The 16,474-nt window shown below is 41.9% G+C and overlaps 1 protein-coding gene across 1 annotated transcript; it reads right to left on the bottom strand.

The window, feature by feature from the left end:
* Positions 1–6,378: 6,378 nt before the first annotated feature.
* Positions 6,379–12,713, bottom strand: LOC132402120 (regulator of G-protein signaling 21-like). The gene is made up of 5 exons (XM_059984725.1): positions 12,445–12,713; positions 11,216–11,308; positions 10,159–10,220; positions 8,174–8,340; positions 6,379–6,952 (listed from the first exon to the last, which is right to left on the bottom strand). Exons 1-5 carry the CDS (start codon positions 12,555–12,557, stop codon positions 6,695–6,697), a joined length of 693 nt encoding a protein of 230 aa, XP_059840708.1. The 5' UTR covers positions 12,558–12,713; the 3' UTR covers positions 6,379–6,694.
* Positions 12,714–16,474: the final 3,761 nt, after the last annotated feature.

The following is a 16,474-nucleotide window of genomic DNA, read 5'->3' on the forward strand; positions in this document are numbered from 1 at the left end:
TTCCATTCCTGAGTCCGTATTTAAGTCGGATTTGTACGGAAGTTGGAATGTGCATATGGTATTATTTAGCGTCAGTTAGTCAAACATTTGTCTTAGTATATAGTATATATTTTACCTTCCTATGCATATAAAACACTTCAGAAATGTATGTATTCCAATAATTAAACCACTGTGTTGCTTAGTAATAATTGTAGCTTCCATCGGGGCAGTGCCTTTTGCATGCTCCATTATTCTCACATTATCCTTTAAAATTGTTCCAGTCATTGACCGACTGTAGCCGAATGCTTTTTCAATGACTGATGGCATTTCACCTTTTTCCAAACGCTTTATTATTTCCACTTTATTTTCAATCACAATTGCTTCCCGTCAATGGAACAGAAACACTGCGGGCGGCGGCTCCCGAGGTCCACTGGGTCCTAAGGACCACCGCATTGAGACAGGCTGAATGGGACAAGTAGGGGCTGTGCTGGGTTTGGGTATTTGATCGTCCACAATATTCCTCATGGGAATTTAAACTGGAGGTGGCAGGTTTTTTTTTACAACAGCAATCCAGCATGAATGGTACAGGAGTCACTAGATCGACATCAGCCTGGCACAGGAATGGTATATCACTGGATCGAACTCGGGAAACTCTGTTCTCCAGCCCGGCGCTGATCTCACTGTGCCACCAGCCGTCCGGAACGGGGGGGGGGGGGGCAGGCAGGGTTAGGGTGAATCTTACTAAGAAAGATTTAAGCCAAATACAAAATTAAACACTTGACACAGTGTCAACAGCAATGACTTAAAATGACGGATGACGTCGCAATCCGACTTAAAATGGCAGACGGTGTTCTCCTTCCTCGGTACGTAAGTACGAGTTGTCCGTAAGTCGGACCTTCGTAACTTGAGGAAGTTACCGATTACCTGTAATCGGGTGGTACAGGCCTGTTGGGCTGGAAGGGCCAGTTACTGTGCTGATTCTCAAAATAAATAAATAAACATCTCAGAGAATCAATCCTGGGCCCAATACTTTGATGCAATCAAAGAAGGCAGGCCTGCAGCTCTGCCTCATTTGGAGTTTGAGGAGGTTTTGTATGGCACCAAGGACTCTTTCAAATTCTTACAGGTGTACAGTAAAGAGCATTCTGATTGGTTGCATCACAAGGAGTTATGGAAGCTCCAACACACAGGATCACGAGAGGCTGCAGAGGGTTGTAGTCTCAGATAGTTCCCTTATGGGCAGACATCAAAAACATCCTGAAGAGGGTGACATCGACCATTAAGGTCCCTCACCAGATGGGACATGACCTCTTTGCCTTATTCCCATCGGGAAGGAGGTATAAACGCCTGAATACCACATTCAATGTTTTAGGAATAGCTTATTCTCCTTCACCATCAGATTTCTGTATGGTCCATAAAACTCATAAATATCACCTCATTACTTTTCTTTTGCACCATTTATTTTGTAACTTATAGTAATTTTATAACTTGCACTGTACTGCTGCCACAGAGCAACAAACTTCACAATAGACCTGTATGTCAGTGATAACAAAGCTGGTTCTGATTGCGATGAAGCCTCTGCTGCTCTGCAGCAGGAAGCAGTCTACACCGGATCTAAAGGTTACCTTCACTTTTTACATTCTTGGCCTAAGTTCACTGAAGAAAAGTTTCCGTCCCGTGAAATCAAATCAGCTTTTTCCAGTTGCTGTCAAATCTTGGGCAACTCTGACACAATCTCTCAACCACCTTTTCTAAATTGCACTTTTCATCCCTTGTCTTTTAAACTATTCCCTGTTTTCTGCCATTTAAAAAGTTTTAAACATCTTTGCTTGACAGAAAGTAAAGGAGCAGGTGACAGGAAGCTGAAAATGTAACCACAGATAAAGAAAGTCATGAAAGCTGTGAAGGGATTATCTTGCACAGAAGTTCCCTCAGAACTGAAGACCAATGTGGACACTAGCCACTTACTGTGAAAAGTTGGAGGGAGATTTTAACCCACTCCTAACTGGGGGTGACATGGTATTGTAAGAGTTAGCACAATTGCGTCGCAGCACCAGTGATCTACAGTCAGGGTTGGACTGTCTGTAGAGAGTTTGTATATTGTACCCATAATCTTGTGGGTTTCCTCTAGGTGCTCCAGTTTCCTCCCACGTTCTAAAGAAGTACAAACAAAGTTATAGTTAGTAAGTTGTGCGCCTGCTATGCTGATGCCAGAAACGTAGCAACATTTGCCGGCTGCCCCCAGCGCAATCATCGCTGATTGGATCTGAAGCAAGTGACGCATTTCACTATATGTTTCAATATTTCGATGTACATGTAACAAATAAAGCTAATCGTTAAATTAAATCCTCAGTCTCTGATTGTCTCCGACACATTTTTAGTAATATTTCTGGCCATGCAGCCAGAGCCACACCCTCATAGTGTGCAGGAACCTTCCAGTTAAAGTCTGCGATGCCTCTGCTCCGCCAGAGATGTGTGGTGCAGACGGTGGAACTGATGGCTCAGAGCTCCAGCAACACAGACCCAGTCCTGACCCAGTCAGCACATTCTTCCTTTGATTTGCACTGCCATCATCCGAACGCTCCAGTTTTCTCCCACCCTCCGAAGACGCGAGGTTAATCAGCCAGTGAGAGTTACCCTTGGAGTGCAGGTGAGTGGTGGAGCTTGGAGAGCGTTGATAGGAAAGTGCAGAGAGTGGGAACAGTGCCAATCAGAAAAAAAATATTTTAAAGGTAGAGTGAGGTCCTACTGGCCAAACAAGATGCACCGTCCAGCAAGTCAGCTGGTTAACCCTAGCCTTTATCACAGAACAATTTACAATGACCAATTTATCTACTAACCAGTATGTCTTTGGGCTGTGGGAGGAACCTGAAGCAGCCGGAGGAAACCCGCGCACGGATGGGGCGACGTACAAACTCTTTCCAGAGCTGGCCGGAACTGAACTCCAAACTCCGACACCCCAAGCTGTGATAGCTTCTGGCAGACCGCCACGTTAAAATCGCAGATGCTGGAAATAAAAACAGAACATGCTGTAAATATGTTGAGGGAACAAACCGGAGTAGGTCCTACACTGTGAGCAGTGGGGCATTGAGGAGTACGGTAGAACAGAGGGATCTGGGAATACAGGTCCATAATTTCTTGAATATGGTGTCACAGGGAAACAGGACCATAAAGTGAGTTTTTGGCACATTGCCCTTCACAAATTAATTTAATGAGTACAGGATTGAGGATGTTATGTTGAAGTTGTATAAGACATTGATGAGGCCTAATTTGGAGTCTTGACTGCAGTTCTGATCAGCTATCTATGAAGATATATCAGTAAGATTGAAAAAGTACAGAGAAAATTTACAAGTTGTTGTCAGGACTTGGGGACCTGAGTTATGGGGAAAGTTTGAATACATTAGAACTTTATTCCCTGGCACATGGGAGAATAAGGGGAGATTTGATAGAGGTATACAAAATTATGGGAGATATAGATCGGACAAATGCAAGCAGGCTTTTTCCATTGATGTTGGACAAGGCTTGAACTGGAAGTTATAGGTTAAGGGTGAGAGGTGAAATATTTAAGGAGAACCTGAGGGGGAACTTCTTTACACAGGGAGTGGTCAGAGTGCGGAACGAGTTGCCAACAGAAGTAGTGGATGTGGGTTTCATTTCAACATTTAAGAGAAATTTGGATAAGTGCATGTGTGGGAGGGGTCTGGAGTGTTATAGTCCAGGTGCGAGCCAATGGGACTTGACAGAATGATAGCTCAGCACAGCCTAGATGGCCCGAAGGGCCTGTTTCTGTGCTGTAGTGCTCTATTACTCAACGAGTCTACTCAAAATGTCAGGCCACATCTGAGGGAAGATAAACAGAGCTAACATTTGAGGTCAAAGACCTTTACTTAGAACTGGCAAGGAGACGAAAGAAGTTTCAGGAAGTGTGGAGGACAGAGATGACAAGATTCTTTCATTTCTTTCTCATTTCTGATAAAGGGTCTTCAACTTGAAAATGTAACCTTGTCCCTCGTTCCACAGATGTGACCTGACCTGCTGATTATTCCCAGCATTTTCTTTTTTTTAAATTCAGGGGTAGTGTAAATGGTGCCTGATGTCCACTCACAGGGCTGAAGATTTTAATTCTATACAAACTCTGAATCTCAGGTAAGGCAGGGCTAAGGACAACAATAGCCTGGGGCAGTTGTGGTCAAGTGAGACCTTTGAAGTCACCTCAGTTTCCAACAGATGAGATAGACAGCAACAGTGTGTATTCGAGACAAACATGTGAGATCTCTGTAGTGAGACTTTTCCAGAAAGGTCTTCCTAAAATAGCATCTCTTTACATAATTGGGGTTATGGAGACAGATGAGATAAGAGTGATGGAGGGAGGCGAAACATACCCAGCAACCATGTCTCTGTTGTCTTTACTAACATCAAAATATTGTCGGCTGTCCATTCAAAGTTTTGATTGACTTTTAACAGCTCTATTGCCCTTACTAACTTCACAATATCATCGGCTGTTGGCTTGAAGTTTTAATTGTCTTTAACATCTGTATTGTGGAAGTTGATTGATCTTGAGAATAAGGAATTTGCAATTCACAATGATCAATATCCATAAATGATTAGCCAATTCTGTATAAAAATATTAGTTTTCTGTTCAGACTTTAGAGTAGTGTGGGTAACCAGGGTCCATGCTGCTCCCCTTGTACACAAGTAAATAAAAAGTATGCTCAACTTGTAAGAGTATGCTCTGAGCTCAGTTACTTTATTATTGGTGACAACAGTTACTTCGACGAATCTACTGGTAGATAATCAATTACTTTCTGTTACATAGCCATGGGTGAACAGAATTTTCCTGCTTGGCTTCAGAGAAAGGAATTTCACTTCACCCTACCCCCATTGTCCAGGGAAGGGCTGACTTCAGCCTGTGACATTGACTGTACATTTTCCTCCATAGATGCTGCATGACCCATCCAGTTCCTCCCACATCTGCATTCTCTTGTGCCTCCACAAAACACTTACCTCCCCCACCCCCCAACTTTCTTCTGTGCTTGCAGACAATCCAGAGATAGCAGTTTTTTTCCCAAGCAGACCCCTGGTCACTTTTGGCCAATTACACCATGCTCCAGGTGAAATGGCAGCAGGTGACATCTGCAAAGGACAGCCTTATTGTTATATAAAAACCTTACCTGTCCTTTCCAGAAAATCATAAAACATTTCATAGCTGATAAAATACTTCAAAAGTAGTCACTTCTATTGTGTTAAGGACTTAGCAGCTAATTTACACATAGTAGATAGAAATGGATAATGACCAAACATCTTTTTCTGCAAGGTTGACTGAGAGAATGCTTGCCAGAACATATTATTCTTTTCAACAAGAGTAGCTTGAGACCTTGATAGAAATATTCTCTACTACCCTGTCCCTACTACCTCAGGTTTAATATCTCATCGAACAAATGGTACTAGAAGAAGGAAGCCCAAACTCAGTATCATCGGGGCACTGTTTCTGTAGCAGGCTTTCTTGTTTTCACAAGGCTGAGTTGCTAGCCCGATGCTCAACCCATCACGGTTGGAAGGCGTGCCAGGGGAGCTGGCTGGATTCGAACTCAGGAGCCTTCGCTCCAAAGTCCGGCACTGATGCCACTATGCCACCAGCCAGCCATCAGTCAGTACTGGTCACCAAGTAAAGGAAGGGCATGGTAGCAATGGACACGGTGTAGGGGAGATTCAGCAGCAGCTCAGTTATGAGGCGAGACAGAAGAAGCTAGGTCTGTCGTCTCTGGAGAGCAGGTTGAGGGCGAGATGATTGAGATAAATAATTCATAAATAGGCTAAAATGCAGCAAACTCTTTCCCATACCAGGGGTAGATGAAATGAGAGGATAGAGGTTTAGAGGAAGAGGGAAGTGGTTTAGAGGGTGTCCTCTTCACTTGGAGTGTCAAATACCTAGAATATGCTGCCTGAGAGAATGGCTAAAGCTGACACCATTTAGATGTGCATCTGAACCTCTTAGGTATAGAGTGCTATGGACCACGTACAAAGAGATGAGGTTAATACTGAACGATGCCCACTGGTCAGTGTTGAATTACCTGCTTCCATACCATATGATTCTGTGACTGACTTCAGGTTAATTCATCTGGACATTTGTGCTTGGATATTGAGACTCACCACATTCTGACTCAAGTGCTGGAGTTCTCTCGCAGTCTAAGACCCACCCGCCAGAGGCAACCAGAAGTTAACTGGGCACTCCAACTCATAGCCGGAACATCAGGGAAACCGACTATTTTAGGTACACACCCAAATGGATTTAGGATGGTGAATCAAAAACAAATATGTGGGGAGGGTCTGTCAATCCAATTAATAATAACTAAATATTTTTTAAAAATCCATTTATTGAAAATTAGTTACTTCAGTGGCTCTTCATTCACTATTCTACAAAATGACACACACAAAGTCAAGTAATTATACAAATATTAAATACATTCACACTTTGAAACCCAAAATAATTTACATACAGATTTACAATGAGTACCACCTCATAGACTTCATTAAATTAACAGGGAATTAATTTAAATAAAAATTGCAATTCATTAAAATGTCTTATGAATGGTCCAGCACATGACCTAAAGTTACTGCAGGTGATCAGAATTTTAGGCAACACAAAGTAACCAGACTTGTCCTGGAATGTCATGGCTGACAGAATTGCTAACAAAGAAAGGATTTTTCCATCCAATTAGAGCCAGGCAGTGAACTCTGCCTGTGTCTGAAGGACACCCATTGATGAAAATGAGTGAGATCGTGGCCTGTGCCCGGAGCTTTGAATGTCTGACTCCTGAAGCAAATCCCTGTAGAGCTGTGACTTTAGGAACCTGGGATAAGAGTCCTTCTCCATCAGACTGTACACCTTCTTCTGCGCCAAGTCAAAGCAAGACAGAGTTGGCCGTGCAATGTTTTTCTTTGTCACTTCTTTAGTATGGAAATCAATGTTCACCTTGTTCACAAAAAAAAAATCAATGGAACCAATTAGTTTTCTGAAGCATCAAGATGAAAGCAAGTCCAATTATATTCAAGTATATCAAGTACTCCAATTGTAGCAAAGTGTCTTTGATTGTGCATTTCTCCGGTGTCTTAATACAGTCTTAAAAACCCATGTGCAACTTTCAGCAAAGGTTGCTCTTCACCACAACTGCCTGTCCCCTTTGTTTCTAAACAGAGGGGTTTACTCTGCCGTTTCAGTGAGCGGCAGAAGGTCAATAAATTGAAATGAGCAGTGACTGCTCATTTCAATGGATGCTGCCCAACCTGCTGAGTTCATCCAGGTCGTTTGACCACAGCACCTGCAGTGTAGATTGTGTTTACTGGAAGGTCAATAAGTTTGCTGTGGTTCTGTCACTTGGCCAAATAATTTTCCCTAAAGGAGACAGATGATTCAAATGGAATTGTACTTAGCTGGTACACGCATAACCAACATTACTAATAACAGTTTGTTAATTCACAAGTTTATTTAGTCTCCCCAGCTGCCACATTGAGCCTTGTACCTCTGCACTTTCAGTGTATTGGCCTTTCTAGAGAGGGCAATTGTCACAGACGACAGCACTGTCATCCTGAAATTCCTGGTGAATGCAGACATTGCGAGCAGAAGTATCTAGGGTAATAGATTTCCGGTCATGTTGTTTCCAAGTTCTGCAAATGTCAGGTGTTTCAAGATGACACAGCAGTAGCTCAATGTGAAGTGCTCCTTCCCCTAACATCATATTGAATCTCCTGTTTTAAGACTAGAGTATAGCTTGGTTCAGTATCTTATTGTACTCCTAACATTTTTGCACAGTGCAGGATATTCCAAAACATTACCTTACTCACACTGAATCTTATGGGAGACCCACATCAGCTTTTTGAAGAGAAGAACCAAACTTGTGTCACATTAAGATCACAATGAGATGAATTGTGATATTAATAAATGTGAGAGTAGGTTTGATGGGCCAAGTAGTCTACTCTTTATCATATTTATAATTCCATTGCCTTGATCTTTTCCCTAAAACTGCTCAGTTTTCCCTCTTCATATACACAACCAAATTACTTTTAAAAGTGAATAATGAATCCAGTTCCACTCTCTTTCAAATGAGGAATTCCAGGTGATAAAAAGTAATATCCCGGTCTCCCCTCTGGCTTCTGTAGTTGTCAACATGCTTGGCCGTATGAGAATTGCTCTTACCTCTTTTGGAGCATCTGTACTGATGAAATCAGAATAGATTTTCTTTGCCTTGGAAGACAGCTTTGCGAGTGTCTTAGTTTTCCTGTAGTTTTCACAAGCTAACCAGAATTCAATGTTTTCCTCGCTGTGCTCTGATTGTAAAAAAGCTCGAAAGAGAGCCAAGCCAGCTTTAAGAGAAAGCAGGTGTCATTAATATCAATTCTGCCTGATTAACCATAAAAGCCCTTTTTTTTGTAATTTAAAAGGCAGCATCATAAACAAAATATTTGGCCAAGATTTTGCACCTCAACATTTGAAGGGAATGAGTGATTCAAAAGCATAAATCACAAAACAAAGCAAGAGGCTGGACAAGAGGTTTCTCTGAAGCGGCAGAGGCTTGGGGATATGGGGGGAGACCCGACAAGTTTACAAGATTATGAGAGGCATAGATGGGTTTAACAGCTGGTTTCTTTTTCTCAGGGTTGCAATGTCTAATATTAGAGAGCGTGCATTTATGGTGAAAGCAGGGCAAGATCAAAGGAGATGTGTGGGGCAAGTTTATTTTGTTACATGGAGTGATAAGCACCTGAGGTGGTAATAAAGATAAATATGATAGAGGCATTTTGGAGGCTATTAGATAAGCGAGTATATATGCAGAGAATAGAGGGCTATGAGCATTGTGTAGGCAGAAGAGATTAGCCTAGGTAGGCATTTAGTTACTTCACAACATGGGTCTGTTCCTGTGGTGTAATGCTCTGTTCTACAAATACAAATTGTGTTGTGGATCATGGATATACTGAGATCAACTTATAAAGTGGGAGTAATTGGAGTCTTCAAACCCACATTGCCATTGTTATTAATCCTCATGGTACAGGAGGAGGCTGTTCAGTGCAAGTTTATGGCAGCTCTCAGAACAACCCCATGGCAAAGGTGCATTTTATTTGCTGGAACTACTATCGGTCATGTCCATCAAAGCTATCCTGACTCTTCTACCACTTCCGCACATTTTGGGCAATGTACAAAAACCAATTTACCTATCATCCAGCACGTCTTTGGGATGTGGAGGAGTGTGTGGGGGGGGGGGGGGGGAATTAGAACACTGGAGAAACCCAAGAGGCCATGGAGAGAAAGTGCAGAATTCACAGAGACACTACTAGAGGCCAACATCAAACCCAAGTCGCCAGAAGACTGAGACAGCAGTACTACCTACTGTACTAGAGGTGAGGCTCATTTCAAATTAATCCTCAAAATCCTTGGTCTTGTGTCTCAAAGTTTACCTCCCTCCTCACCCCTGAGAAATCCACAGTTTCACTACCGTTTGGAGAAGAAGCTTCTCCTCATGTTAGAACTAACTATCTTGACAATAACCTCAGGTGGTGATCCTGCAACAGCAGTATGAGTATTCCTGCACCCCAATACTGCATCTGTTCAAAAAGGCAGCTCACCACTACCTCAGTGGCAACAAAAGCTCAGCCTGGAAGCCCAGATCTCTTAAATTAATTTTTTAAAACTTCAGGTTCCTTAGCCAGGGGAACCATTCTTCCCCCGTCGAATACGACATCTGTATTAGAATGGTTGGAGTCTGAATTGGGTCCCTGTTTATTCTCCTTAACTCAGATGAATACAAACCGGACTGAGCTGATCTCCTCAAACTGGTCTAAGCCAATACTAATAAAAATCTGAAATTCTGTTGTCAATGGGTTGGAAGGCTAGACCATCAGGGTTATTTGAAAAGGTTGTCGGGGCATTTTCAAAAGACCAGGAATTGAGGGCTGTAGGAATTGGCACAGAAAATGAGATGAAGCCTGGGGAAAGACAGCTCTGCTGACATTGTTTGACAGGGGAGGCTTGAGCAACAAAATAACCTGCTTTTACTTCATTTCTCAACTCTATTACATCCCTGCTTGCAGCAATTAATTCAAGTCAATCTCTCCATTACTCATACATTGAACTGCCGAGCTTTCACATTTTAATGCTTAACTCAGCGATGTACAAGTGATACTTACTCTTATGTGTTAAAAGCTTCTGCAGACATTCACCCCATTTTGAAGGTTCGTCAAGATTCATGCTGGAGAAGAAAAATGCAATTTAAATTTAAACAACCTCGTCAGTTGAGTCTTTTTAAATGACATAGTAAAGCTAGCTGACGTCTTTTCCTGGCACACTAAATTACTGGCAGCTTTCAGTTCAGCAAACTTGTTGAAGCGAGTGGAAAGCTTGCGTACTGCAGAAAGGTGTGCAGTCCACCACTACCACTGCTGCCCAGCAAGACCTTTTGCACAGCAGTACCAGAAACCACTGAAAGACTCAGTTGCTGAAGTGGAGGCTGGTTTCTGATCGTGCTGTTGTTTACAGCGCCTACTTGCAAAACAAGTACACACTCAACCACAAACCAGACAGCTCTGGTCAGCAGGTGAGATAAAACCAAAGACTCTGAATTTGCAATAAGGCAACGGAAGCTTGCAGACCTCTCTAATTCTTCACCACTTTTATTTCTAAAGCATTCTACTTTAGAATAAAGAAGTGATACTAGATAGAGTGGCACTTACAGTGCTTAAGTTTTGAAGGCAATTGAGCAACACATTTAGCTTTATCTCAATTATTAAGCGGCAAAATTTAAATTAGTGAAACGGGAATTTAAAAAAACAAGCAGATGCCGAAAATCTGAAATAGAAACAAAATATACTGCAAAAACACAGCATTTGTTGAAAAAGAAATTAGTTAATCTTTCAGGTCTGAGCCCCTAAACTGTTCTTTCTGCATATGCTGCTTGGCTTGCTGAGATTTTCCAGCATTTTCAGTTTTTATTTAAATTAACACACACTGCATCACTATAATATAAAGAGATAGGATCTTTAAGGACTCCTTTAAGTATATATTGTCAGGGAGAGAAACCTTAAAGCTGACACCAACTCAGGAACACATAGCTTATCTAACTTCTTAGAAATGGGATCATTTACCAATATTACAACTGAGCTGATGCATTTGCGATTAATGATTTAAGATTCAGTCGGTGGTGATAGGGACCTACTGTTTGTACCCCGAGATGCGGGCAAAACTTACTTGTTTTTTTCAGGTTTGCTGAGCAGAGGCGCTAAGATTTGCGAGTCTGTTTTCTGTAGGATGAGACTCAGTCGATGCCACCTGTCTTTACCCCTGCAATATACAATATTAAAAAGTCTAGTCAGGCAACAGCTGGAAATAATAGAACATCCTCACCCCCTTTGGAGGAACCATTTCAACCATCCAGAAGGAGACTGGAAGATTGGTTGGAATTCTGGGTTCTGAGAAAGGTCTTTAATGGGAAACATTGTCGTGGTTTCTCTTCCCGCAAATGCAGAATGACCTGCAAGCATCCAGGGTTTTCTGTGTTTTTTTTTTAAATTTTAGAATCTTTGTATCTGCAGTTTTTTTTAAACTGCTTTTACCCTATCCTATTTTAGCCCACAGATGTCAATAGGGAGCACCAATGGGCAGATGAGAAAAAGACCAAACAACTAGCACCAAACTACCCACTTGGTTTAAGGTTTATTTCTACACCTACCCAACCCCACCACTACTACCACCCCTTAATGTCTCTACACGTTCCCATCTCCACCCTGAGTCTCGTGCACCATACAATCACGACCTTCAGATCCGCAGACTCTTGCTGGTCATTATGGCGTAGGAGAACATTACACCTGCAAACGCTTTCATATCTTTCTCACTCTCGTTTATCTATCATCTATGATCTTCAACTACTTCTTCTAAGCCACATTCTACCACTCACCGGGTAAAAGGATTTTCCTGAAGGGTGATCACCTGTATTAGTGACTACAGTTTGTTTTACTTGCAGTCCCAAGTTTTGGGTCTTCAGTGTATTGTTAAAAGTACTCACTCTTTCAAACTATCTAAACTCAGTTTGCAGCAGCGACATTTGCCACTACTCTTAGAACCATTAACATCACAAATCTTTAATGTGCAAAGTCGGCAGAATTTACGCTCGGAAATAATAATTAGAGAAAAACAATTAAACAATAATTTCTACACACTTAGAGTGTGTCCATCAAGTGGAACAGGTGCAGAATAAAGTTTACAAGCTCACAAAATGTTAAATTATGTATATTTGAATATGGCCAGAGAAATGCACTTTCGTTGCGTCAGTGCGCTGTTCACGAGTATACGCCAAGTTGCATTTCAACTATTTTTGCACATTGCCCCCTCCCACAAGTTATCAAACAAGGGAAATGGATGATGTCCGAATCAAAACTCTCAAAGCGCACAATACTCTGATTTTCAAGATTCTACATTACCTGTTTTTGTTGTCCATTTTCCCCTCTTGATTCTGGGGTTTGATAATCCTGTAAGGTTCCTCCTTTGGAGCTGACAAGTTTAACTGCGGGAACAGATAGAGTACAGTCTGCATAGTTCCCCGGGGGATGAGGTTCGGCTAACACCAAACGCTCACCACTGCACAGGTTGAGAATGTTCCATCGCCTTTGCTTGGATCAGGTTAAGAAGCCGAGTTCCAGCCGACTCCGTGAGAGCTGATTGGCTGTGGCGAGCCTGGACCCGCCCCCCGGTTCTCGCGGCCTCCGCGAAGTTGCATTTAATTGTAACTGTAAGTAGATGCGAAGTGTTTGACGTCAGCAGTTAAAAATACCCTGCAGACCAGTTGAAATGCGAAACTGCATTTTGATAACCATCTATATAAATAAAGCGGTCCATTCTTTGCATTGTCTTTTGAAATCCGCTGCTTCCCTAGTTGGAGCTATATACCGCCTCTGCTGAGCCGGAGGCTTAATGCAAAACTTCTGTTCGCAGGCGATGCCTCTCATTATGTGTTGATGGCTCAATAATTTTAGCAGCACATTTTGCAGACTCCAGGTGAAAGAGGAGACAGGAAGCAGACATAGGGTGGGAGTTTCAGTTGTGGTTCTTCTGAATGTCGTATTGTCAGATAGCTGTCTAGTTTAATCTGAGATTAAAACAATGTGACATTATAAATCATGCTTTTACATAATTAACTTTATCCTTACATTATTCTACCATGCACAGATGGGTCTTGAAAAGAAGATGACAGATTCGAGGGACTGTGTGTCAATACTAGTGTCCTTGATTCCTAATACAGAACATTTTGCAGTCCAATTCTGAAATGAGGTTGAAAAGACAGTGTAAAACAAGGCTTCTTGAAAAATAATATAACCACCAGAAAGTTTGCAAATGCCTGACATCCAAAACAACAGAAACAACATGTTGGAGGAACTCAGCAGGTCAGGCAGCATCTATGGAAATGAATGAACGGTCAACATTTCAGGCCGAGACCCTGCTTCAGGACTGGTTCCTTTAATAATAATAACAAGTACTTTATTGATCCCGACTGGGAAATTCTTTTGTTACAACAGCAACATTTAAAAGAACACTTAGCAGTGTGCAGAATTAACTAATAATAAAGTGCAGAATAGTAATATACACAACAATAATTTACCAATGTGCAGTAACAATGTACGCAATAATAACACAGAGACTATGACGTGTTCTCCTGTCGCACAGAGATGAACTGTTGTATATGCTTATTGCATTTGGTAGGGAAGATTTCCTGTAACGATCCTGGAGCTGAATGAGTCCGTTCGGAAAGGTGCTCTGCTGCTTATTCAGTAGGTCGTGGAGAGGATGTGCCAGATTTAGAAGGATGAGAGGGGATCTGATTGAAACATATCAGATTATTAAGGGATTGGACACACTGGAGGCAGGAAGCATGTTCCCGCTGATGGGTGAGCCCAGAACTAGAGGCCACAGTTTAAGAATCAGGGGTAGGCCATTTAGAACAGAGATGCGGAAAAACTTTTTCACCCAGAGAGTGGTGGATATGTGGAATGCTCTGCCGCAGAAGGCAGTGGAGGCCAAGTCTCTGGATGCATTCAAGAGAGAGTTAGACAGAGCTCTTATAGATAGCGGGGTCAAGGGATATGGGGAGAGGGCAGGAACGGGGTACTGATTGTGTATGATCAGCCAAGATCACAGTGCCGGCTAGAAGGGCTGAATGGCCTACTCCTGCACCTTCTGTCTATTGTCTATTGTCTGTAATGGATGACAGTTTGTTTAGTGACCTCCTCTCCATCACTAACTTAAAGAGTCTAGGTTGTAGCCAGGGATGGATCCAGCCTTTTTGATGAGTTCATTTAGTCTTTTTGCATCACCAGCGCGGATGCTGCTCCCCCGACATAAAACCGCAAAGACTGCACTCGCTACGACAGACTGGTAAAAGATTTATTGGATTATTGAAACAGTGGATCTACTGAGAACAGACTTGGATCTTGGAAAGTTGGTTTTAGTAGGTTCAGGTGGAGGTCGTGGAGGGAGCACGCACAAGATGCTGGAGGATCTCAGTAGGTCAGGCAGCATCAATGGGGGACAAGGAACAGTTGTCAATTCAGGATGTTAGATCGCTCGAAATATCGACTGCCTCCAGATATTTTCCTCCAGAGACCCTGCCTGACGCATTGAGTTCCTCCCGTCTTTTGTGTGTATTCTTCCAGATTTCCAGCATCTGCGGTATCACTTGTGGCTCTGGTCACGGAGGGGAAATTGCCTGGGGTGGAATGGAATTTATTTGGGACCACTGACTTAAATTACAATGTTCAAGTATGCCCCGTGTTCCGTTATTTTGCAAAATTCTTGCATTATGCATAATCTGGTTATCCAATGCATGATTGCTATCGCATAGCTTTACTATGAATAGTTGATTTGACCACATTCTAATCTGGTTATTTCAGGTAACAGTTAACTCTTATGTACATTAGTGAGAATACGCCCCCTCCATGACCGAGGATGTGGTCTGTCACCAGGAAAAGGGGAGAACTACCAAATTGAGTAACTAGTGAATTGATCCTGTTCCCATTTTGGGTGCAAAACAAATTATTTCTGTACGACAGTGGCATGCAATCTGTTTCATATCTGTGTCAAATTATCACTCCAAGTTAACCCTGAAATTAACTGCTTACCTGCATTTTCTCCTTGTAGTTTCCTCCACTAACTTCAAACTATATAATGAGCAAGGATTTGCAATAGAAAACCTGACAATTCTGGAAACAGAGATGAGGAATAATAGCAAGACTAATTGTGCTTAATTGTTAAAATGGAATGTATATGAAAGGGGTAATCCGTTTGGTCCCTCAGGTCTCTCCCACCATTCAGTTAAATCATTGCTGATCTTTTATCTCAGCTCCATTTTCCTACACTGATCCCACAGTCCTTCATCACCTGCCTTGAATATGCCCAACAACTAAGCCTCCAGAGCTGTCTTGAGCAGAGATGTCCATGGTTCACTGCCCACAAATAAAGAAATTTCTTTGCATCTCTGTTCCGAATGAGCCATCCTTCATAATGGGACTGTAATGTCATCTTCTAGAACTCCCAGCCAACGCTTCATTTACTCTGTTGAGTCTTTTTTAAGATTTTAGATGGCTCCTTTAAAAATCAGAGTCTGGGCCCAATCTGTTTAATGTCTCCTCACAAGGCAACCTCTTTATCCCCAGTTTCTGGAATCACTGTGGTGAACCTTTGTTGCATTCTCTCTATAACTTCCATAAATAGGTAGATCTGTTACTAATGTCAGACCAAATGGTCTGTACAATTCTCTCGCTCTTTGCTTCTCTTTTCTAAAATTATGAGATTATCTTTTTGAAGCTAATATTTATTGATTTCAGCTCCCATTCTCTCTAAACTTGCTATATGTGCCTACTTCTAGGAGGTTTACTGCACCATTTGCGTTCCATTTCTCTGAGAGCTCATTACTCCCCAAAATAATTTCCTCTCATACTCTCTAAGAGTGGCTACATTAACTTTTACAAAGCTTTACATTACAAACTATAGAAAAAATATTTTTCTGTTTTTAAATTATCCCTACATTCTATTTTCCCTTTCCCTTTTCTTGTTTCTCCTTGGATAAATTATGATTTTTTCCCCAGTAAATGCACATACAACATCCTTCAATGATGTGTTAAATGTTTACCACCTGTGCAGTTTGGTTTCTATGCCTTCCAGAGGTACATACAGTATATCTTTGCTGTAAAATATGTAATAATTCTTCAAATGTAAGCTTTCATTAATTTAACATTGTTCATGACATTACTGTTGCTGGTCCTCAGAACTTTACTAGAGGCAATCTCTGACACCAACAGATCATATGGAAGGTAATACTATAGAGCTTACAATAACTTGCGAGGTGAACCTACTGCTCTAACACAGGCAGCTTCGAGACGCTATCCTTCACACTGCCCCATGAGCATCTGCTGGGCTAGGAAACACCGCTAGGTTTTTAAGTTTCTAGTCATGGAGATA

Source organism: Hypanus sabinus, chromosome 11 (genome assembly GCF_030144855.1).
Source record: "Hypanus sabinus isolate sHypSab1 chromosome 11, sHypSab1.hap1, whole genome shotgun sequence".
NCBI classification, from domain to species: Eukaryota; Metazoa; Chordata; class Chondrichthyes; order Myliobatiformes; family Dasyatidae; genus Hypanus; species Hypanus sabinus.

Coding starts and splice junctions, on each gene's coding strand:
- LOC132402120 (XM_059984725.1), bottom strand. CDS start 12,557: ATGCAGACTGTACTCTATCTGTTCCCGCAGTTAAACTTGTCAGCTCCA. Junction 10,221..11,215: donor AGCAAACCTGAAAAAAACAA/GTAAGTTTTGCC, acceptor TTTCTTCTCCAG/CATGAATCTTGACGAACCTT. Junction 6,953..8,173: donor GTACAGATGCTCCAAAAGAG/GTAAGAGCAATT, acceptor TTTGTGAACAAG/GTGAACATTGATTTCCATAC.